This window comes from Alternaria hordeiaustralica (assembly GCF_023758085.1).
Source record: "Alternaria hordeiaustralica strain BMP 2776 chromosome Unknown scaffold_26, whole genome shotgun sequence".
In the NCBI taxonomy this organism is placed as follows: domain Eukaryota; kingdom Fungi; phylum Ascomycota; class Dothideomycetes; order Pleosporales; family Pleosporaceae; genus Alternaria; species Alternaria hordeiaustralica.
In genome coordinates, this window is record NW_026056798.1 from 114,104 (window position 1) to 135,746 (window position 21,643).

General features: G+C 51.9%; 5 protein-coding genes across 5 annotated transcripts; 3 read left to right on the plus strand and 2 right to left on the minus strand.

The window, feature by feature from the left end:
- Nucleotides 1-4,568: 4,568 nt before the first annotated feature.
- Nucleotides 4,569-7,245, plus strand: J4E84_009127 (uncharacterized protein; the record flags this gene model as incomplete). Its single annotated transcript, XM_049391692.1, has 7 exons — nucleotides 4,569-4,664; nucleotides 4,737-5,534; nucleotides 5,591-5,736; nucleotides 5,846-5,994; nucleotides 6,060-6,073; nucleotides 6,167-6,401; nucleotides 6,575-7,245. 7 exons carry the CDS (start codon nucleotides 4,569-4,571, stop codon nucleotides 7,243-7,245), a joined length of 2,109 nt encoding a protein of 702 aa, XP_049240557.1.
- Nucleotides 7,246-8,248: 1,003 nt separating this feature from the next.
- On the minus strand, nucleotides 8,249-10,393 carry J4E84_009128 (uncharacterized protein; the record flags this gene model as incomplete). The annotated part of the gene is made up of 1 exon (XM_049391693.1): nucleotides 8,249-10,393. One exon carries the CDS (start codon nucleotides 10,391-10,393, stop codon nucleotides 8,249-8,251), a length of 2,145 nt encoding a protein of 714 aa, XP_049240558.1.
- Nucleotides 10,394-10,735: 342 nt separating this feature from the next.
- Nucleotides 10,736-11,177, plus strand: J4E84_009129 (uncharacterized protein; the record flags this gene model as incomplete). Its single annotated transcript, XM_049391694.1, has 2 exons — nucleotides 10,736-10,760; nucleotides 10,813-11,177. The coding sequence occupies 2 exons, from the start codon at nucleotides 10,736-10,738 to the stop codon at nucleotides 11,175-11,177; spliced, it is 390 nt and encodes a 129-aa protein (XP_049240559.1).
- A 170-nt stretch (nucleotides 11,178-11,347) lies between these two features.
- On the minus strand, nucleotides 11,348-12,895 carry J4E84_009130 (uncharacterized protein; the record flags this gene model as incomplete). Its single annotated transcript, XM_049391695.1, has 5 exons — nucleotides 11,348-12,008; nucleotides 12,082-12,215; nucleotides 12,274-12,333; nucleotides 12,505-12,584; nucleotides 12,664-12,895. 5 exons carry the CDS (start codon nucleotides 12,893-12,895, stop codon nucleotides 11,348-11,350), a joined length of 1,167 nt encoding a protein of 388 aa, XP_049240560.1.
- A 3,515-nt stretch (nucleotides 12,896-16,410) lies between these two features.
- Nucleotides 16,411-21,396, plus strand: J4E84_009131 (uncharacterized protein; the record flags this gene model as incomplete). The annotated part of the gene is made up of 1 exon (XM_049391696.1): nucleotides 16,411-21,396. One exon carries the CDS (start codon nucleotides 16,411-16,413, stop codon nucleotides 21,394-21,396), a length of 4,986 nt encoding a protein of 1,661 aa, XP_049240561.1.
- Nucleotides 21,397-21,643: the final 247 nt, after the last annotated feature.

The window sequence follows — 21,643 nt, forward strand, 5'->3', positions numbered from 1 at the left end:
TATGGGTATCAGCACAAGCATTATGCAAGTCGATGAAGGAAGTGTACTATGGAACTGTATGAGTCTTTTACGCAAGAGGAGGGTGCGCTTGTTTTGTGTCAATTCACGATTTTCATGTGTGCGATTATGGCGACTGGACTGGGAACGTGTTCGTAGGACTAGTCAGCTATGATTCTTCTGTCTTTATTTCCTGAAGTCCGTAACTCTACTCCAATCTGTGTTTTGTGCAGTGTAATGTACCGCGAGTTTGCCAGTCTGGTTGAAAAGGCGCTTTTACTACATCTTGACCTTGGACAAAGCAGCAAGAAGAAAGCTTGATTCTCAACCTTTTGGGTATTGGTAGAGAGCTATAGTAGATTTGAACGACTCCTTGATGATACCCACTTGCTCTCATATACTCATTTCAACGATTGATACGAGGGCTGGGGCAGCTTCTCTGGTAGCAGCAACGTGATCGACTTGTCAAAATGGGGCGTACGGCACCTGCCCACTGGATGCACAATGGAAACAAAACATCATCATGGATGTAAGCTGCTGTCTACAAGCCTCTATAGTAGCCTGTGAAGTTCGCCTGACAACCAACGCGCAGCCTTGGCACTGGAGTTTGAGTCAAGAAAAGCGAATCCGACTGGAAGTCTGCTCAAATCAATTTCCCCCGATTTTGTTCTCCTCCTGACCATAATCCGAGGCGAAGGTGAGCCAACTGCCGCACGCTCGAACAAATTACAGCCAAATAGCGACGTGCTCGCTCTTCCTTCCGTGTCTCTACACACGGCGACGGTACCCGATCTATTGATTATCAAAGCCGCATCGTCTCTTCTAGACCCTGCCTCCTGCCTCGCATATTGCAAATCATGCCATATACTGGCATTGATCGGTGTCGCGAATAAGCAAGTTCGAGCAAAGTGTGGGTTTCGTGCTGGAAGAGTTCGTCTCGAGATCGGGTTCTTCGCTGTACATCGTTGCATGTACACAGCTGAGGGGCTTGGCCCATGCGCTTCGAAAAGAGGAATTCGTGTCGAGAATCGGGGTTTACTAAGGGGATCGCGAGAGGGGTATCCACGAGCTAGCCGTGTTTAGCGCTGACGGGTTTATTCCGGCAGTTCGGGTAGCGGCTTGGTGCTTTTGTCCGACGACAACACATCTCTCGCATCGTGATCACTGGTACTTGTGGCTGAATAGCTGCATCTAGGTATTGGTTAACGCTGACTCTTGCCACTGTTCGCGCGTCCGGTCACGCTCATAGACGTGGTTTCGACGTATCGTCTCTAGTGCAAGTGTGCTAACGCCCGACATGGACCTTTGCGTCCAACCTTCGAAGTAAGCGATAGCTTGATTGCGCTGGCTAGGTTCAGGGGAATGCAGTGCAACTAGCAGCAGAGGCGTGGCCATGCGCATGTATGCGCACCCAACTGTATGAGTCTGCAAGTACTGCGAGGCCAGCAGTATAGATGTGTAATCATCGGATAGGGTCGGAAAGCCATCTGGAAGTCGTGGCGTAATGAGGCTGAGAAGGATGCGAGCAACGCTGAAGTATGCCACGACGAGAGCAGTGAAGGCGTCGCGAAAGTGCCGAGTTTCGGTCGAAGTGTCCTCCCAGAACAGCAACTTATCCGTATCCACTGCATCGTTCATATAGTCAAGCCAAAGCGCCTCAATATTGCTCCCAAGCACGGTGTAAGCATCGAGGCCAAATTCTGGTCGCGATGCGCCGGTCTTCCGCGCGACATAGACGTCCACCAGGTCGGATACATAGCCCATAAGCGTCTGAAACCGAGGTAACTCAACGTATTTCAATGGCCCGTACAAAATGCCTTGTATTTGGAAAGGTATCCTTTTGCTATTTCCGGTCAGATTGATGAATGTCAATTGAGTCCGGAGATGATCTGCAAAAGAAGTACAGTGTTAGCGCGCGTTACGTGTTTCTCCCGTACGAAAGAGACTGCCCTCTTGAGTTTCAGACAGGGTGTGGGATACAGTCTGAAAGGGTACATCATCTTCTCCTCCACGAACAATACAATGACGACCACAGCAAATACAGCTAGGCTTTATCGCATGAGGAAACTTACAGAAGATCTGACACAACGCCCCTTGTGAGCATTGTTTTGGTGTAGTCAATTCAAGCATCCGAACAGCTCCGAAAACGTGAGAACAATAGGCTGCGGCGTTGGTAGATTGCATAGCTTCAAATAAACTGAACAGAACGCTCGTAGACACCATATGTACCGTGACTTCTTGCTTGGTATGTGGACGGGAGACAAATCGACTGTGCGCCCGTAGAGCTTCTCCGTACATCTTCCACGAGTATTGTGTAAGTGCCATATTCCCGCTTTCGACAGCGCAGTAGGCAGATGCCGTAGCCTGTGCAGCCAGTGTCAGTGCGTCATTCGTGCCATCTGTTATCAGAACAGGCAGGCTGTGCAGCCAGGTACGTTGATTCCGAATGTCTTTGCTCTCGCCCTCGGACGTGAAGTGAGCCATAAAGTGAGCATAAAATGCTTCGGTTACCACTGCTCTTTGCGAAATCTGATACGACAACACTTGGTCAGCCAGCGTAGACGTTTCCGCGCTCTTGCTTGTTAGTCTTGACTTGCGCTTTCTCATTCCGTGTTTAGCGATGTTCGTCATGTCTACGAAGATGGGACCATCCGATAGTCCGGGGCAGTCGTGACCGGTGCGAATGCACATGAGACATTTGGGAACTGTCGCATCGCATTTGATGCGTTTCTTGCGGCAGGTTTCACATGCGTTGGTTCTTGCAGGCATTCAGAACACTAAGAGAAGTTTCAACTGAAAAGAGGATAAATAATGTATGTACTGACGACGCTGCCTGAAGTTTCCACAGGGGGATGCGATATCGGGAAGTTCCATAACATGCTAACGGAAAACAGCAAGCTAGCAGAAGCTTCCAGGCTCAGAATAGCGCGACCCACATTCCACAATTCCCCAGGACCCTTGGGCCGAACCCGATGTCCCTTGTCAGCGCCAGCAGTCAAATTATGTCAGACAATTGTTTTCAGAGTAAACTTGTGAGTAAAATGCTGCAGTGTGTGCGGATCAGATGCATCTCCCAAACTCGTGAAGACGGAGTTGCCTCGGGACGAAACACGTGCTGCTCTGTACGACTATGGGCTGGCGGGTTTAGCATGTTCGCGGAAACACAACCGTACACATCCGTTACTTTGCATCCACGTAGAAGATCAATCCGCTCGTTTTACGATAAGTGACGCCTGGGAGCTAACCAAAAGATATGAGGAGCCATCGCTGGAGACACAGCATCAACCAAAAGTATGTGAGTATCCGCTATTTACATTGCTGCCTCAATGTGTGCAAGTGGTTTATCTGAACACTCAACAGCATAGAAGCGAGGTAGGAGCCCCTCCCCTGCTAGGAATGACGTTCGCGACCTGCATCGCGCGTACGGCTCAACGGCGTGTTGGCTTCCTAGGTGTGTTCAAATAGCACGACGACCCAAAGGCGTTCGCCATTCTCCTCTAGCCTCGTGTATGCTATAGATTTTCTTACTTCTTGTTCTTTCCGTGCTGCAAGGACTTGGCAGCTGGGGATGCCATGCGGTCTGGCAGGCAACTTCCGCGGGGAGTCGCCGCCCTGCCTTCGATCCCGATCCCGACGAGGCGAAACCTGTTCAAGATTTGCCGCAGGCCTGTAGGTATCATGGGCCACTGCTAAACGCATCCGACTATATCCACTCAACTTGAAGCCACAACACAACACTTTTTTCGGACAGTGGACTAACATAGAGGGCCATGATTGGTGGGTGAACAACCGCCTATCAACCCTCTGAAGGGCGCGTTCCTCCCCAGCACCACCACTATCACGACCATCAGACAACTATTCGTTACAATTCGCATATGCGTGCCTTCCTATCGCCTTGATTTGTGACATCAAGCCACACAACCCCGTACCTCTTCCTTTACCGTGGGTCACCACCCTCCTTCGCGCCTCAGGCCGTCCTGGCAGACCCCGTTTTCCCCTCACTCCTCCCAGAACGACCAGGCCTACGGAAACCTTGCCCGTAACCCAACACGTGACTCAATTCGCTTCCCTGGAAGCAAATTCATGCGCGAGCTGCATCTGTACTGGCAGTGCGATCCTGTACTGATTTCCAATCACCGTCGATCTGTGCTATGCAGCGAGTTCCGCTTGGGCAGTCCAGTGATGGACAGGGTAGGAAGATCGCGATCTCAAAGGCGCCGCCGCCGCCCCATCAGGGTAACGAGAATCCAGAGAGATACGAGAAAGAGGAAAGAGTGTCAGTGACTCTAGCCCTACACTAACACATTACGAACTAACCCGCTTCTTTAATTAGTGCAAGGGCATGCAAAACGTGCCGCAAACGAAGTAAACAGCCGCATTCCTCCGCTCGTAGTTGTTCATGCTGATATTCCCGCTCCAGAAGTCAGGTGTTCCGGTGATCATCCGCGTTGCGCCAACTGTGAACGCAACAACTTAGTTTGCGTGTACGATCCAGCACGCCGAGATCGTCTTGGAGAGTATGCTCAGATAAACCCCCCGATATTCGACTTATAGACTGACTTTATAGGGCTATGAGGTTAAACAAGAACCTCATCAACCTTCTCAAAGAACTCGAGGACCGCGTCGATGAGTCAGATAAGAAGGCCATCAAACAGACGTTACACGATGTATGTATTCCGCCGATGATTTCTTTTCCTGAGACTGTTACAAGATCATTGCTAACCTTGCCTGTCTTGCAGGTAGAAGATGATCTCGTTTCCCTGGATTCTCTGCAATCTGTCAGGACTCTGGGGAAAAGGCCACGCGAGCAACCTACGACGAGAACAGAGACAGGGGACGGCGATGAAGGCAATCACGGAGAGGCTCTTGTAACTGCATCGGTCGGATCCAACGAGGACCTCGACTTCCTTGACGAAGATTTGATGCGCACCCGCGAGTCGAGAGAGACCGGCTACATGGGCCAAAACTCAGAGGTCCAATGGTTACGAAGCGTTCAGCGTCAAGCAGAGCGTGGCAACTCAGATCCTCATGGGCAGCGATACGGCCCTCCTGGCGCAAGCTCGGCGGCTATTGACGAACGATCCGAAGCTTTGCATGAACGAAGACAGAACGCTAGACCAGGCTCAATGCAACACATCACGGATGCGACTTTTTACCTGGATGGCGACGACATTGAGGTCGACATCGCTGTAGACCCGGACGAGATGCCTGGCCCGGATATTGCTGAGAAGCTCTTTGATTGCTACATGGGAACTGTACACGGTACATTCCCACTCATGCCTACTAACTTCGAGGACCAATTCCGGCGCTACATTCAATCTCTCAGATTCGGACGTCCGTACTCAATCCCTCCCCCTTGGCGTGCCACCATGAATCTGCTTTTCGCCATCGGCGCTAAGTACTCTCATCTCATTAGTGCCGAGTGGCGAGGCGATGAGAGAGACCACCTTGTATATATGACACGAGCTGTTCAACTCTTGGGACTAAGAGATACCATATCGTTCCTCGCAGCACCCAGTCTGGGCAGGATCCAAGCAGTAAGTGACTATCTCCACTCATTTGTCCTGAATATACCTAACACTTTGAACACTAGACGGGAACGTTAGCATTTTACTTCCTTGTCATTGGGCACGTGAGTAGAGCATGGATCATGAGCGGGCTCTCCGTCAGACTTGCCTTGGCACTTGGTCTACACTTGCGCAACGAGGACGATTCGATGAATGACTCTAAGAGAGAGCCGTTAGTGAAGACTTGGTGGTGTTTGCACTCAATCGAGTGCCTCGTTTCATCCATCACTGGTCGGCCTCCGGTCATCGGAAACGAGGATTGCACTGTAACATTGCCACAGTCCGAACCCGAATCTCCAGATCGAGACGCAACTGCAGCACCACAGCCGTCTCGCATTAGAACAAGCTACAATACACCTCGGACTCCTACAAGCAGTGCTGCCTCTGACTCTGGCCAACGGCATACAGATGGAAGCCACTATCTGCATACGTATGTCACATTGACTATCATCTCTCAGAAGGTTCTTTTCAGCCTCTACTCACCCCGGACTGCAGTCCAATCCTGGGAGGTATGTGTTCCATCTTTTTACTTCGATCTTTTAGTTGCCGGAAAACGATTCTTTAATTTGTACGTGACATTCTACTGACTGTCATATCTACAGTACGTACAGACGAAGATCACGGAGCTGCTCAAAGAATTGGAGGACTGGGTCAAGGAGGCCTTGCCACCTGAGGATATCCGCCCAAGTGACTGGAACCGACGACCTGAACTTAATCGCGAACGCTTTCTGCTCCGAATTTACTACTGGAGTACAAAGGTCCTTATTACCCGACCTTGTCTCTGTCGGATCGAGCGAAGGATATCAACGGAGAGTGAGAAGTCCATGAACTTCAACAGTAAGTCGGCGGAGACATGTGTCGACGCAGCTCGAAGTATGACGATGCTGTTCCCCGAGAAGCCTGACACGCATTTCATCTACTCACAAGGACCGTGGTGGGACGTGGTTCATCTTGGTACGACTATCATGGCACAAAAAGATTCTGACAAGTACTGACGTTCTTTACAACAGTCATGCAATCACTAGCCGTGCTGCTACTGGAAATGGCCTACGAAGGGAAGCACCTGAAGGATGAGAGAGAGGACATCATGGGCTGTATCAAGAAGATGATACGCTGGCTTCGAGCCATGAAAGCCAACGACCCAGTCGCTGCTCGGGCTCATGATGTCGTTTACAAGATTCTCAACACATGCGCGCCGGCACTTCGGGAGCAAGTCAAGGAGCTAATTGCCGACGATACCGAGTGGACGTCTCAACCCGCACAGCCTGCACGCTCCGCCCGCCCTTCTACGTTCACGTCGCAGTCAACCTCATGGGATGCAACAGGTGCTGCTGGCTACTCACAAGAATTGCCACCAAATTTCCCACCACCGTTGTCCGAGGCCCACTTCATGGATCCGCTACTTTCATACCCTATGCCGGCTCAACAACCAACATCTTTCGCTTTTGGAAACCCCTTCATGACAAGCTTTGATCAAGGCGTCCCTCTTATCGATATGCAGCAACTGTGGTGGCAGTCGGCGCCCTTGAGCAACCTGGGCCTGTATCCCTCTGAGATGAATATGTCACAGCAGCAACTCATGCAACAGCAAATGCAGCAGCAGATGCATCAACAGATGCAAATGAGCGATCTCACGGAGCAGCAGGATGAACAAGGGTCTTCCGGGCAGCCGTCTGGCTAACAGTGAGGGGAGAGGGGGACGGATTGGTGGCGTAATGGCAGGTTCAAACAGCTTTACCACGAATATAGATATCTGAACACGCGTCAACGAATTCACGAAATATACACCAACGTGGGTAGCATATATAGAAACCCCATCCCTCCCTCGCAGCCAGCTCACCGTGTGGTCCCAACGTTTTGATGCATGCCTAATTAAGACAAAAGCTTTCGCGACGAACTCCCAATTTCAATCCACAACACTCTCCATAGACGGTCTTCCAAAACTCGACACGGACTAAGTTCGCAACTTTAGATCAGCGGGTTTCGTTAACTCCTCAGCGAGCCGCAACATCACTTACCTCATTAGGCGACATAGTCTTGTAGAAGACAAAGCCTCTGTAAGCGGGATCGTAGTTCTCCTTGAATATCTTCTTTGAGTATTTTACATGCCACAAGCCAACAACATCCTTACCTTTCCAGCAGAGGGCCCAGACGACAAGAAGCGAGCTAGCGTTTGATACATGGCTATAGCGCCGTCCCATATCCACGCCATGCTTACTATGGCGATATAACGTGTGGAGAAATGGTTGTCGGTAGTCTCGGGCACGGGTGAAGTGCGAGAGTGGTGATGGATGATGACCGCAACGACTCGGGTGCCATAGTCTGTAGATTAAGGGAGGCTACGCAAATATACGTTTATTGAGAATGCAGGGCTTAGGTAAGATTGAAGTCAAGATGAGGTTTTGGCGATGCGTCTCGTATTGCGGAACAGAGTCCCGTGACCAATCATAGTGGCGGAGATGCGCCTAATGTGGGGCGGGGGTGGTGAGATGGAATCCTTGCAGGCAGTCTTATGCGTTGTTTCGTTGCTCGCACATATGAAGATGGTCACACCATGTGAGATATTGTAAAAGACAATGGCGTTGGTGTGAAGATGGCCACAAAGTTCTCGTTATTTCCAATTTAACAACCAAGATAATCGTAACAGTCTTATGCAAAGTCCATCGTTACTTCGTCAGAAAAACTCAACCACTAGACGGCTGCCTCTTCTTCAAGACGTTCCTCCGCTGTTTCCGATCCGCCTCCAGTAATCTTTCCCGATCGTTTTTATCCTTGTGAGACCCACTCCCCTCGCCGAATCCTTCTCCTTGTGTGATGGTGACTCCGCTGACGGCTTTGCCCGCCCCAAGAGTGATACCATTGGCTCCGAATTTGCCCGCCATACTCTTCGTGCTCTGCTGGCTGTCGAAACTGGACCTCCTGGCGGGCGTGTGGTTAGCGGGTGTGGTAGTTTGAGACGGATCTGTACCAGCGACTTCGTCAGAGGACCACCATCCTTCGGGCCGAGACGTCGAGGTTTTTTCCGTCATTTGAGAGTCGCCAACTGACGCACCTGGTGAGCTGAAGGATATGGTTGACATCCTGTTTGTTGACGGGGGTGGCGAGGATATGGTTGATATCCTGTGCGAGGGTGGTGGTGACATGATTCTGTTGCGGGAAGGCGAGGGCTTCTCTTCGGTTTGGGTCCTTCGGTGAGTGGGAGGTCGTGGCGTTTGAGACGCTTGGAAGGGACTGGCTAGTGACAATGGCCTTTCTGCTATTGTCGTGCCATCGATGGAGCTCGGCGCACGCGAGTGTTGAGAAACTTTTCTTGTCCGTAGCGCTACCGGAGCTGTCGCACTCTCATCTCCCGCATCGTCGTCGTCTTCGTCGCCGTCTAACCCGGGTAGTTTGCTGGACTCTGGTAGGAGACCTTGGTACCGGCCCGGCGATCGTAAGCGTCGTTGCTTCTGACTCTCTAGAGCTGCTGCTTCTGAGCCTGCGAATTTGTCCAACGCTTCAAAGACGTGCGGGAAGACGAGTGTGTGAACCGATTCCGCCCACAGGAAGTCGAGGTGCTCGTAGTGGGGGATCTCTTTGGCGATAGTATGGGCTGGTAGCTCCTTGAGCATGACCTTGATATCGACTAGACTGTCTGAACCGCCGTAAACAAGCACGATGGGCGTCTTGATGTTCTTGGTTGGGAACTTGGCAACCTTGTAGTACTTAGATCGATTGGATGTGATTGGATTTGGCGCTTCATCGTCGTACATTTGGAACGTGCCATTCCGAATGATCTGGAACCAGTGTACCACACTCTTAGTCGAGGTGTATGAGTAGAGATGTGGGTATGCTGCGAGCTTTTGCTCGGGTAAGATGTTGACGGCGGACCAGTTGAAAAGGAAGCGCAGGGATGTATCGATGAACCGGACAAAAATAGGAGGATATAGGATGGATTGCCACATGGTTGCCGATGGGAGAATGGTCTTCCGACCAAACGCCAAGTAGAGTATATCCGGAGATGCTTTGACAAAGGCGTCGACAATGCCAGACGCAACGCCCTTGGGGGACATGGCTGGGGCTAGCGCAATGAAGACATCCACCTTCTCGTTCAGTGTAGGATGGATAGACAAGGTCGCGAAAGCCTGCGCGGTTCCTTGCGAGAAGCCAATGTACGACAGAGAGGGCTGGTGCGTAGTCTCGAGGATGTAGGCGATAGAATCTGGGATGTCGTGGAAGGCGAACTGGTCCATGCTGAAGTTCCAGAAGCTGCTCGAGGTGGGAGGCGTGTGGACGCTCTTCTTGGAGTACTTGTTTCCACGGTTGTTGCCGAGCCAGACGTCGTATCCGCGCTCGACCAGCTCAAATGGCAAGCATCGCTCCTTGTCCGTCAAGCAGACCCAGACCTCGCTGTTCATCATGAGACCGTGGTGCAGGTAGACGACCTTCTTCTTGACGCCCTTGGCCCTATCTCCGCTGTTGACGCGCACATTTTCCTCGCCCTGGCGCCAGCCCAGCCGGTGCAGACCCAGGAGATAGCCATCGCCCGTCTGCACAATGTGTTCCTCGCAGTAGTAGCCGTAGAGGTCGCATAGCTCGGTAAAGTCGGACGCATTGGCGATGGAGCTCCACACGCCCTTCTTCTTCTGGCGCGAGCGCTTGGACGAGGGCGACGAGAGGTGGTTGAACAGGCGGCGCGTGAGGCGGTAGCAGAAGTTGATAATCGGCGTAGGGAGGGCAAGCGTGATGACGGCAATGAAGGACTCGAGGCCGATGAGGCAGATGGAGAGAAACAGGGCGATGTACTCGCGGATGTGGAGGCGCGACAGGAAGGGTATATGGAGCGCCATGCTGCCCAGGTGCCCTCGGGCGTGTGTAGACGGGCAGGGCACAGAAGCAATTAAAGCAGAGACAAAATGGCAGCGCGACAACGCATCGCCCCTCTGTACGCGCGGGCCTCTGAAAGTTCACAGCTCGCGCTCCAGCCCCTCTTGAGTTACGGTGAGGTCTTGCAGGATAGAGTCTGAATGACGTTCCAGACGGAAGCAGCCATCCCTGACATGTGACAACGCATCCTAGCCCCGGAGGTTAGCGCGACGTTTCGCCGACGGCTGTGAAATGTTAGCTCCACTGCATCACTCCACACATGCATTGTTGAATGCGCTGGTAGCCACACGCGACCTCCTGCCACCATGCCGCAGTCCTGCAAAGACATCCGTATGGCTTATTCAATATCTTGTGCGATGCCTCGGCTAACCGGAGTGGCTAGGCGCTGCGCTGGCATTCTGCCTCCAAAATAGCGACTGCATCATGGTCGACCGACACACGCCCGGCGAATGTCTGCGCCCGCCCCTCAAATACACCCTCCCCACCCAGTGCCAGCAGCTGCAAAAGGGCTACGCCGAGTGCAAAAAGGGCATGATTGACATGCGCAAGCGCTTCCGCGGCAACCGGCCCATTGCCGTGCCAGGCCAACTCGAGACGGGCGCATTTGGCCAGGGCCGTTCCGAGGCGGACGAGAAGGCGGGCACCATGGAGGAGAAGGGATACATGCTCTACGCGGGGCGGCCGTACAAAGACGTCAAGGAGACCAAGGGCGATGAGGATCCAGAGAACAAGGGCCTGGACCGGTAGCGATGGTCCGCGGCACACGACAGCATAGATTGGCGTTTGGGTATCACGAACGGGGACCCCATCTCCCCTCTGTATAGCAAGCCTGTACATTACGCATACTAGCGATATATCACGAACCTCTGGGTATGATGACACGAACAACTGCAACCCCTCCTTGACTAGCTCGCTCTCTAGATTGCAAACACATACGATTGATCGAAGCACTCGTCCCACCCGGCAACCCCGCCCTTCCAGTATCTCTTCAGCACCGAACATACTTTGAGTGGGCAACTCGTCCCCAGCGTCCTACTCAGATCCTCCAAGCCCGCTTCGATCCAGTTGCGCGTCCCTTCCCCGCGATGCATAGCTTCTACACCCGCGACGATGAGCGGCCAGACCATAAACTTAGCCATACGCGGGGCCTTGAGTGCAGTGCCGAGGTTGCTGAGCAGGACATCGCCGTAAGCTGTTTGACTCTCGAGCAGTGAAGGTGTCGTCGGGAGGACCATGAGTGAGCAAAGGGACAAGGTGGCGTAGAGCGCGACGGCGGATTTATACACCAGACCAACAGTCAGCCATTCGGTGCAAAATGTGCCAGCTCGCGCCCAGTCCTCGACTGAGAAGGCCTCGATGCGGCCGAGGACGTCATAAGCTTCGAGTGCATGCTCCGGGTTGAAACCACACAGCTGTATTGCTGCAGATGCTTTTGCGCGTAGCTGGTTCGTCCGCAATATCTCAGTGAAGAGCTCTCGCGGACAGAGCGTGTACGGGAAGATGAGACTGTACATGTCGGTTATGTCTTCTGTCATTTCCTCTGCAGTGTTGCTGATGTCGACTTGGTCCCATGACGGACTGCACGTGTTGGAAAGAGACACGATACTGATCGTATGAGTAGGTTTTCAACCTAAAGGGCAAATAGACATACAGTAGGTAGAGCACCATCGACGGGACCAGGTACGGGGCTTCCTTCATGAGCTGCTTGGGTCCACCTCTGAGGTCAACTATCCGCTTCATGGCATTCACATGTGAACGTCCATCCGCAAAGGTAGGGTTTTGGAGCTAGAGGTACGTATCAGTGCGTGACTTCAAGTTTCACATTCCAGACGCGCTCGCATACCTCTAAGCACATGAACATGAGAATTGTAGTGATAGTCATGTCCGAGCATCGTGTCTTGTCCTGGGCAATATGTCGACTTAATGCTCGCAAAGCTGCCCCCCGATGTTGGTATACTTTTGTCCGCGCTATCACCGCTGTATGGCCTGCGCCTAATGGTAAATTGTAGATGAAATGATTGAGTGACAGGCAGACTAGCGCATGATGGATGGACGGAGTAAGCAAATGCAAGACCTGCGGAGGGAAAAGCACGAGGGCGGGGTTGGGTGCCAGTTCTTGGGATGCCTTGTATTGTGGGTGTATCCGTACATTGTCTGGTAGCGTCAGCGATCGGCCACGCATGTCGCTTCAAAGCTAGCCTCATGTTTCAGGGCAATGGAGAGAGTCACTCACAGTATTGGACGGCTTGCATCACTTCTGATGTTTCATCCATGAGATCGTCATAGAGAGGTACGTCTTGCGTGCTCAGGAACGCGAGTAGTCGCTTCAGCCGTTGGAGTGGATCACGACCTGAGCGCAATACGCTTGCGGCGTCCTCGTGCAAGCCTCGCTGGACAATCTCTTCGATCTTGACCCTTCCCCCGATCTCGAATATCCTGGCGGCCTCTCTGGCCACGGCTATCATCTTGAAAGATAGTACATGGAGATCAGTCACCCCATACTGGGGGTTGACGATCCGGTCCTTTACCCATTCGGCCAAGGCGGCTTCGTAGTTTACGGGCTCGCAGGCATAGTCGACTCCAATTTCAGCCGCCGTATTGTTGCTGGATCTTTTCCTTGGAGTGCCGTCTTTCTTCCCCCTTCGTTTGGATGTCGCCATCCCCGGCTGAACCCACTGAAGCGGCTTTGCGTCATCGTAGCCCGAGCATTGCCGACCGCGTCTCTGACATTTGTTGCAGCGCGGAAGCGTCTTGTCGCATACTAGTCGTCGTTTAAGACACTCCCAGCATTGGCGTGTTGCTCTCTTTTCTCCTGTTTCGGCCATGGTCGCTTCTGAATGCGGATGGATAGAGCTCAACCGGAAGTTACCCGCGAAGAAGGCGGCAATGGCAGCAGCTTTGGTGGCCTCATAAAAGCGTGCATTTCTGCAGCTTTATTGCCATAGAGAGCTCGTCTGACTGTCATGGGTGGCTGGTGGTGATGAGTTCAGCTGGTTATCGTGTCCGTCTTGGCCAACATTACTTCCGCATTGGGTCTAGTCCAGCGAGGAAGCTTATGTGCATGTGGCGCTGGGGGCCTGAGACCCGAGTCTCTTCGTATTCGGAGGTGCCGATCCGAAATGTATTGTGCTGCATCGCAACAGAAAAGTGCAGATTGTGAGCGGCCGACAAAAGTTCCGTAGCATGTATACATATACATTTAACAGTCTGTCTAGCGTGGTGTGGCTGCTGATGAAGATTGCGCGACGCGCTCATGCCTGAACGGCAGTTGCGTCATTTGACAGGCGGAAGCCATCACGAAGCTCGAGTGGCAGGCACGCCTCACCAACGACCATCACGACGAGGCTCTGCCAAACATTGCCATTGCTAATCCTTTTTTTCGGCCTTTACATCAGTACAGTGTCATTTCGTATCGAGCGGCAATGTGTTAGTACCTAGATTTCTACATGGCGCGAAATGTGTTACGATATCGCGATCCGGGCTTGAAACGCAACATAATTAAAGTCTTTCTGCCTTGATTAACTCATATACCTATTCTTGTAGTTAGGCTCGTCCGATTGAGATCAAGAGAGCGGCATGTAAAGGCAGTGCTTGACGGTGTAATCGTACCGAAGTCTTGGCCATCAATAGTGCTGTGTCAGGACAAGCCTGTGGTAACCCTGTTGGTCATGACAGATACCCTACTCTTGCTCCCTGAAGTCAGCAATAGTCATTTAAAGATCGCATTGCAGGTCCTCAAGTTCCAATACTCGGACGTGCTTCTCACTCCTCATACCACCTTAATACCCCGTCAAACAAAATCTACCATGGCTCCCTCAGGCGGCGAGATCGTTCCCGGAAGTGTCTACCTATATCAGCCTGTTAAATGGGCCCCTCCTATGTTCGCCGTGTGGTTCGCAATCGGTACCCTTGCGCATGTTTGGCAATGCTTCAAGTACAAGGCCTGGAAAGTCACCGGTCTCCATCCCTTCTGCGGTCTACTGTTCACAGCTGGCTTTTTCGTACGTGCCTATGGGGCATTTAATTACGAAAACATCGGAGCATACGTCGCGAGCTCTATCCTCATATTGTGTGCACCGTAAGTAGCTCGCCCTTCTCTTTTGAGGTGGCTAACAAATCACCAGCCCCATCCTTGAGCTGGCCAACTACCATGTGCTTGGTCGAATACTCTACTACGTACCATACCACTCGCCTCTGCATCCCGGCCGTACCCTTACGACGTTTGGCGCAATATCCAGCATCGTTGAAGTTCTGAACGCGATCGGCGTCTCCTGGCTAGCGAACCCCAACATTCTCGAGATCTATGCCGACATCGGACATATCCTGATGAAGGTGTCACTGATCTTACAAATCGGTGTCATCCTCCTCTTCTGCATAATTGCCGGCGTCTTTCACAGGCGATGTATTAGGGGTGGCATTGCCAGGGCCTGGTTCTATTCTCCCATAGTACTCAGGACCCCTTTTCATTAGCTCCATTACCTGACTAGGCTGCCGCCTAGCAACCTAGGATTATATAATAGCAAAATCTCTGCTTATTATTTATTGTCAATCCTATATAATGTTAGAGCTAAGCTATAAAGTAAGAGAGGTGCATTTCTGCAGATTTAACAAAGCTAACTGTAAATAGGAAGGAACCTGTATCTACTGCAACGCCGCCACACCTAATGCAGTCTTAAATACCTACTGCCTAAACCGCACTACCGCCCCTGCCTCTGCCGCGCAGACCTTCTAGTGCACCCGCACTATCGCTAGATAGCAGCGGGTGCGATTACGTTACTTCGCCGCCGCTAACTTACCCTAGCTAGCACTAGCTATTCCTATTAGCGAGGCAAAATTATATTTATTTAGGCTTTTGGGTGAAGATTTGGACATACAAAGGGAGGCATAGGAATCTGGAGAGGTGAAGGAGATGCTAGAGAAGCACGGGCTGAACGTTTAGTCAGGCCCTGGCATCCGCAGTTGCCCAAGATCAAATCGGGGAAAGTACAGGGCCCTCTCATCACACTGTACATCAGTCAGGGCCTCATCCTCATTCGCACAATCTATCGCTGCGTCGAACACTTCGGCATCAGCCGCGTACCCACGAATCCGTCAAAAGACTGGGATCCAATGAGTCTCTCGCCAATCGTTCGATACGAATGGTTCTTCTGGGTTTTCGACGCGAGCTTCATGCTCGTAAACACCGTGCTGTGGAACTATCGCCATCCGCGTCGCTACCTACCGGAGGACTACCATATCTACTTGGCTCAGGATGGGCAGACCGAGCTGGAAGGTCCAGGTTGGAAGGATGACATGCCGTGGTTTATGACCTTTATAGATCCGTGCGGACTTACTGCGTCAATTACCGGTGGTGGTCGAAGGGCAGAGAGACCATTCTGGGAGGATAATGGCTATGAAACTTTCGAACTCTTTCAAAGAGACACTGGTGACGTAGGGGTTAAAGCCTGAGAGGGCGGTACGCTCTGGTGAAAAATACGAAGGGGTTTCGCTGTTTATAGATTCCTTGTTGATTGATCGGTTGCGAGTTAGACTTGTACAGATAGCGCTGAAAGCTCCAAATGCGGACCTTCTCATCTCGCACACCATCGGTAATGAGACCTTGGGAAGCTGCAAGTATGCGGCATCAAAGTGACGCTGCGTATCCCGAGTATAAGGGGACGGAGGGCTGTGGATCAAGGAGGGCGTCGATTGAAGGCTGCGGGCGTAGGTAACAGGGCGCAGCGTAGTGGGAGCTGTCACCGCTTTGAGAGGAAAGGCTGATGTCATAGACGCGTCGCTGGCCGCCCCTCAGCCCTTCCAACACACGACAGGCCCCACTACGCGGCCCGCCTGATCATCCACCTTCCTCCATCTGGCCATGTCTGCCTATGCTACCCTTCGCGTGCATCATGCCTGGAGTTCAGGAAACTATATCAATGCTGATTGCTGCTGCGATTGATGGTGGAGGGCCATTGCGCAATCTACCTCGGCTCCGCACACCATGACCGCGAATCTCGACACGCGTCGCATCCGGTCTTCCACGTCCGCTGAGCTTCGAGACTACTACACCCAAATACTGGACGATGCGCCAATCCAGGAGATCACGACACAGCTCCTCTCAGCTATTGAGAGAGGCTCGATATCGCCGCTCACCTTCGGGCCATGGCTCGGCGTAGCACAGTCGCCTCTCGCTACACGCGAAGCGCTCAATCAAGATAAATCCGTACTTGTCCGCAAGCTCGGCATCAAGTTTCTGCGTAAAGGACTTTGTTCTTCGCGATGGAGAGAGACGTGGGATGGCGTTGGAGGAACTGCTGGATTGCTTGACATCTTTGCAGACCTCTCAGTGATCGAGGTCAAGGCTGCTTGTAACGCAATGGGTCGTTCTGGTAGAGGCGCTGACCTGAAGGCGAAAAGAGAGCTTTTCACGAAATTCTTCAAAGCGCTGCACCCTGATCGCTTCCCCGATTCGCCGCATAAGACGAAAGATCAGCGTGCACTTGGAAGGTTCTATCGACTCATCATTCCTGCGTGTTCGAAGGAGCTGGTAGAAGAGGCCATCGCAAGCGGGTCGAAAGGAACATGGAAAGATGCGCGAACCAAGGATCTCGTCAAGTACTATCCGGAGTGTATGCAAGAAGAGCTTCTCCAAGCGGTGAGCGCGGAACAATTACCCAGCGACAACATCACGGTATTTACAGAGCTACTGCATCACCATCCGCCAGGTAAATCGACCACAAAGGGCTTCTCCAAGTCGATGGAGTTCTCTTTGAGACTCTTGGAAACCCTTGGTAATTCAGCGCACTCGGTAGTGGCGGACGAGACTTTCATCGACCAACTCGTCAATCCTCTCATTAAACGTGCAATCAAGAACCACGCAGGTTGGGATATGATACAACGGATAGTCGATCTCACAATGCGGTACTTGGAAGTCCATCCAAGCACAGGATGTCACATCACTGGCATCGAGGGCGACTTTCTCCAGCAGGTCGCCTATTGCTGGTCACAACAGCCAAGTTTGTTCGAAAAGCAACTGCGGAGGCTCTGTTCTCATCCGGTATTCGGTACAGCCAGCAAGACCAACATCGGAGACTGGGATGACGTCCTCGCAAGGATTCCAGCAAAGCGAAGCTACCCACTCTTGAGACTTTGCTACCAAGAGTCCACCTCGCTTGACCTTGACAGCGATGCGGATCTGAAGAAGACCAAGGGCTCAATCCATCCCAGCTTTTTCGCCAATCTGTCCCCTGCCGACGCTCTGCTACTGTTTACTCGTCTGCGAAAAGCGAGAGGAGATGTTGATCTAATCGACCTTGATCGAAATCGCTCTATTTTCGGCCAAACGCCAACCTATGAACTTCAAGGTCAAAGTGGTGACCCGGATATATTTCACTTCGGGCTACTAAGCCTGAACAACAAGGAAGAAGACGCCAAGATATTGGCCAATGGCTACGTTGATGTGCGCAAGAAGAAGGCTGCTACTGCATCTCAGCCGGAACAACGTGCATTCTTTGCCAAGTCAGCGCTATTTGCTGCTATCGCCAGTGGGTCTCTCGACCTGCTGAAAGATACGCTGGAGTGGAACAAACGCTTCTTGCGAGATCCGCTCGTGATGCGGGAGATCTATCCAAACATATTTCCTGAAGAAGCTACACGCCTACTATCAGGTATTCCTGCATCGATCAACGGATTGCCAAGCCTGACTGTGCTACAACACCGAGTCGCAATGGCGAACACGATTTTGCAAGGAATGTTTGACACAGCATGCGAAGCCCTCAGGGAACCTTCGTTCAACGCGTATGATTGGGGTGGCGTCTTTGAGCTATTCCACGATGTTATCAAGCTACGGATGGACCTCACACCACATGTCAAAAAGCAACTCAGAGCCCCTGACCACGGTATACATGCCTGCATTTGGCAGGTCACGATTCCGATGCTCATTGCGGTCGAGGAAAAGGCGCAAAGAGAGGAATACGCAAGACTGGAGGCGAATCATCCCCGTGGTATTCTTGCCTATCACAGATCCTTCACTATTGAGCTTGAAAGCTCCGACGTCTCGACATATGTCTTCTTAGACACCCTCGCACGAGCGAGAAACGAACTCTGGTCCAAGCTAAGGCCGCTAGACCGTCCTGCCACACTAGCGCTTCCTGAGCCCTTTCCTCGAGGACTTCCAATACAATACCTGACTGCACCGTGGATTCTGAACGTGAAGGATCTCAACAGCATAGGGGCGTCTTACATTGCAGCGCGTACCCAGCAAGCCATCTTCCCAGATCCGAAGACTGCTCTCCAACCCGTATCACTGGACAAAGAGTTTCAGAAGACCATTGGGCTGTTCGTAGACAGTTACCAATATGGCCTACAGCTTTATATACCCAAAGCATGCGACAAGCTGGAGAAGAAAGCTCGTCTCAGAAGGGCGTGGCAGTATGCCATCGGCCCTCTAAGCTCCGACAGGATGACAGAGGAGGAAGCAATACGCTTTTGGAAAGACATGAAGCCAGACGATTTGGATGAGTGGCCGCCTGAGGGCGTGATGAGGAATATAGAGAAGTCTTGGCCAATGATACCTGAGGATGACGGTTCGGGTGAGCCATGTGAATGGAACCCTTTTGCGACAAGACCGGATTTTGTCGAGCGGGAACTTGATGCACCGACTTATGTGGACTTCTCAGTTGGCGTATCGAGAATCATGACTTCAAGAAGCCGTGTGAACTTTCCCATTGTTGCAGCACCAGTTAAAGTTCCTGGCTACGAAGAGGACGCTAGGCTTATCTGGAGTTCATCGCGCGATATGGGAGAAGGTGGCGTGTTATCGGCTCTGCTGTATCTCGACGCGAAATTCGTCAAGAGCGACCGCCTTCTAGCGACCCCATTTCCTTCGGAAGCAGACACGAGATACCCGGCTTTATACTTGGACGAAGAGTTCCTTACTTCTGATGAGCCAAATCAGTTTACAGCTTCCAGAGCCATACACGGTCATATCGATACAATACCTCCTACATTGCTGGCACAGCTTTCACGAAACCTCGTCAAAGCTCTTGATCATGCGGACACAGTTGAAGAATCCGACAGCCATACAGCTCTGCATGAGGTCACTATGCAGCTCATTGCTCGACTGGGCGAAAGTGATAGACCTGGCTTGGCCACGCAGTCAGCTGTCCGTACAATCCTGGATAGGCCCAAGTCGAGCTCATGGCATCGCATCCTAATAAAACCGAGTTTCCTCCGAAGACTTCCGGCGTCGCAGGCCAGATCCTGCATTGGATCTCTTTCCGAAGAGATTATCAACATGGTACAGACCAGAAAAATGAACAGAGAGAGCTCAGTAGAGGGCGATGTTGCGCGACCTACTGGCGAGCCACATGTGAAAGTCACTACGATTAAGATGTTGGTTCAGATTTTCCAGGACCTTAACTTGAACGGAACAGACTACGCTCTTTCAGTGCTATCGACACTTTCCAAAATAAACACCCATGTAGACGTCAGGCTCAACATCGTCAAGAGCCTCCTAGTACTGTTTGAAACTGGCTCTCAAGACCAATCTCGCGCAGTACTTGCTCTTCTAGAGTTGTTCATACCAATAGCTGGATCGTTGAACGAAAGACAGCCGCTGGACGAAGCGCAGTGGCTGCAGTGCGAACAGGACCTCACGCTCCCCGAGATTCAGGCCGGCATCTCGCTCGAGGAAGGGTCAGAATCACCGGTCTTAGTGGCTCTTATCCAATATTTCTGTAACAAGAAGAACGATACGGTCGAGTTCCAGCAATTCGTAGACCGAGTTTTGATGCCGGTACTGCAGACCCTCAGAGATCATACGGCGAGATGGGCAGCATTGTTTCTCCGAAAGTACGGGCTTGAAGATGCGTTGCTTATGGACGTTCGCATACCATCCATCCCGCGAGACCCGTACGTGAACAGGCTGCTACTAAACGAGAACAACAAGAAGCCGGCTCATGTACCGCATACTATACTGGAAGAATATGTGGAATACCTGTGCTTTATCATCGGACCTCCGGCATCTTTGCGAGCCATGAATCAGAAGCTTGTCGCTGATCCTGCACTAGCTTCACTTCCCGAAGTTCAAACATGGATACGACTATTTGGGCAAGACCGCAGTCTCCGGAATGGTCGCTTTTCTGCGGACTTCATCGAACTTCTAGAATACGCGGTGGACTCTTCCGACGACACAATTCTTACACCGAAACTCATCCAAGAGCAATGTCTCAATCTTTTCACGACGTTTATATTCAACGACGGGCCAACCTACACCAGCCTCACGAAAGGCTTCTACAATAGATTGCTAAGTGGCAAATATATCGCAAAGTCTTGGTGGTCACCACACGGCAGACCGATCCTGATGGCGATGGTGTCCTACGTAAACAACTTGCGCAACCAACGATGGGAGCGCGACCCCGCCCGGGAACCCTCGGTCCTCCCTGATACCTTTCCCTGGCGTCTTCTCCTGCTCGATTATCCATGGCCGTCACGTGATCAAGGAGAAGAGGGCCGCGAGGAAACATGCACACACTTCGCGGGTCAACTGGAGGCACTCGTCGATGAGATGAGTAGCCAGCCAGTCTACCATCAAGCCCTTCGAGACCTGAATGCCTACCTTGCCACTGACATCGTATCTTCCAAGGGTAGCGGAAGAGGAGAAAAACGATTTGGCACATCTCTATATATTTACGACAAACACGATCTGTTGCACGATGCTCTCCAGAACAATCGCATCTTGACGGCGACCTTCGTAGGCGACATTCATAAGACAATGTTGAGCTGGTTGACAGCACCGGACTTGTTGAAGGTCGAAGTTGCCTGGGCACTAGTTCAACTCGTGGGGGACGAGTTGAAGGAGGACCGAGCTATCGTGAATAAAGAGACGAGGCGCAAGTTGAAAATGATGGTGGAAACGTGGAAGACGTGTGAGAACGAGGGTGTCCGAAGACGAGGATGGGAAATCGAGGAAAGCTATCTGTCCTAGCCTTACTTAGAAAATGGGCCATAGCAATAGTGCTTGCTTTACTTAGAGGCAGAGTTTACGTCAGCTCGGATCCTTTGACGCGGTCCAAGGCTGGTGGCCTGATCAATGCGACTTCAAAAATTGGCGAGCCCCGCCGGAACTTCTTACTATAACCCGCGAAGTGTGACAATGGCTAATCCTGAAACTATCAACGCCAACATGCGGAAGACGATGGAGAGCATGACACCACTTTGGTACTCTTGGCCAC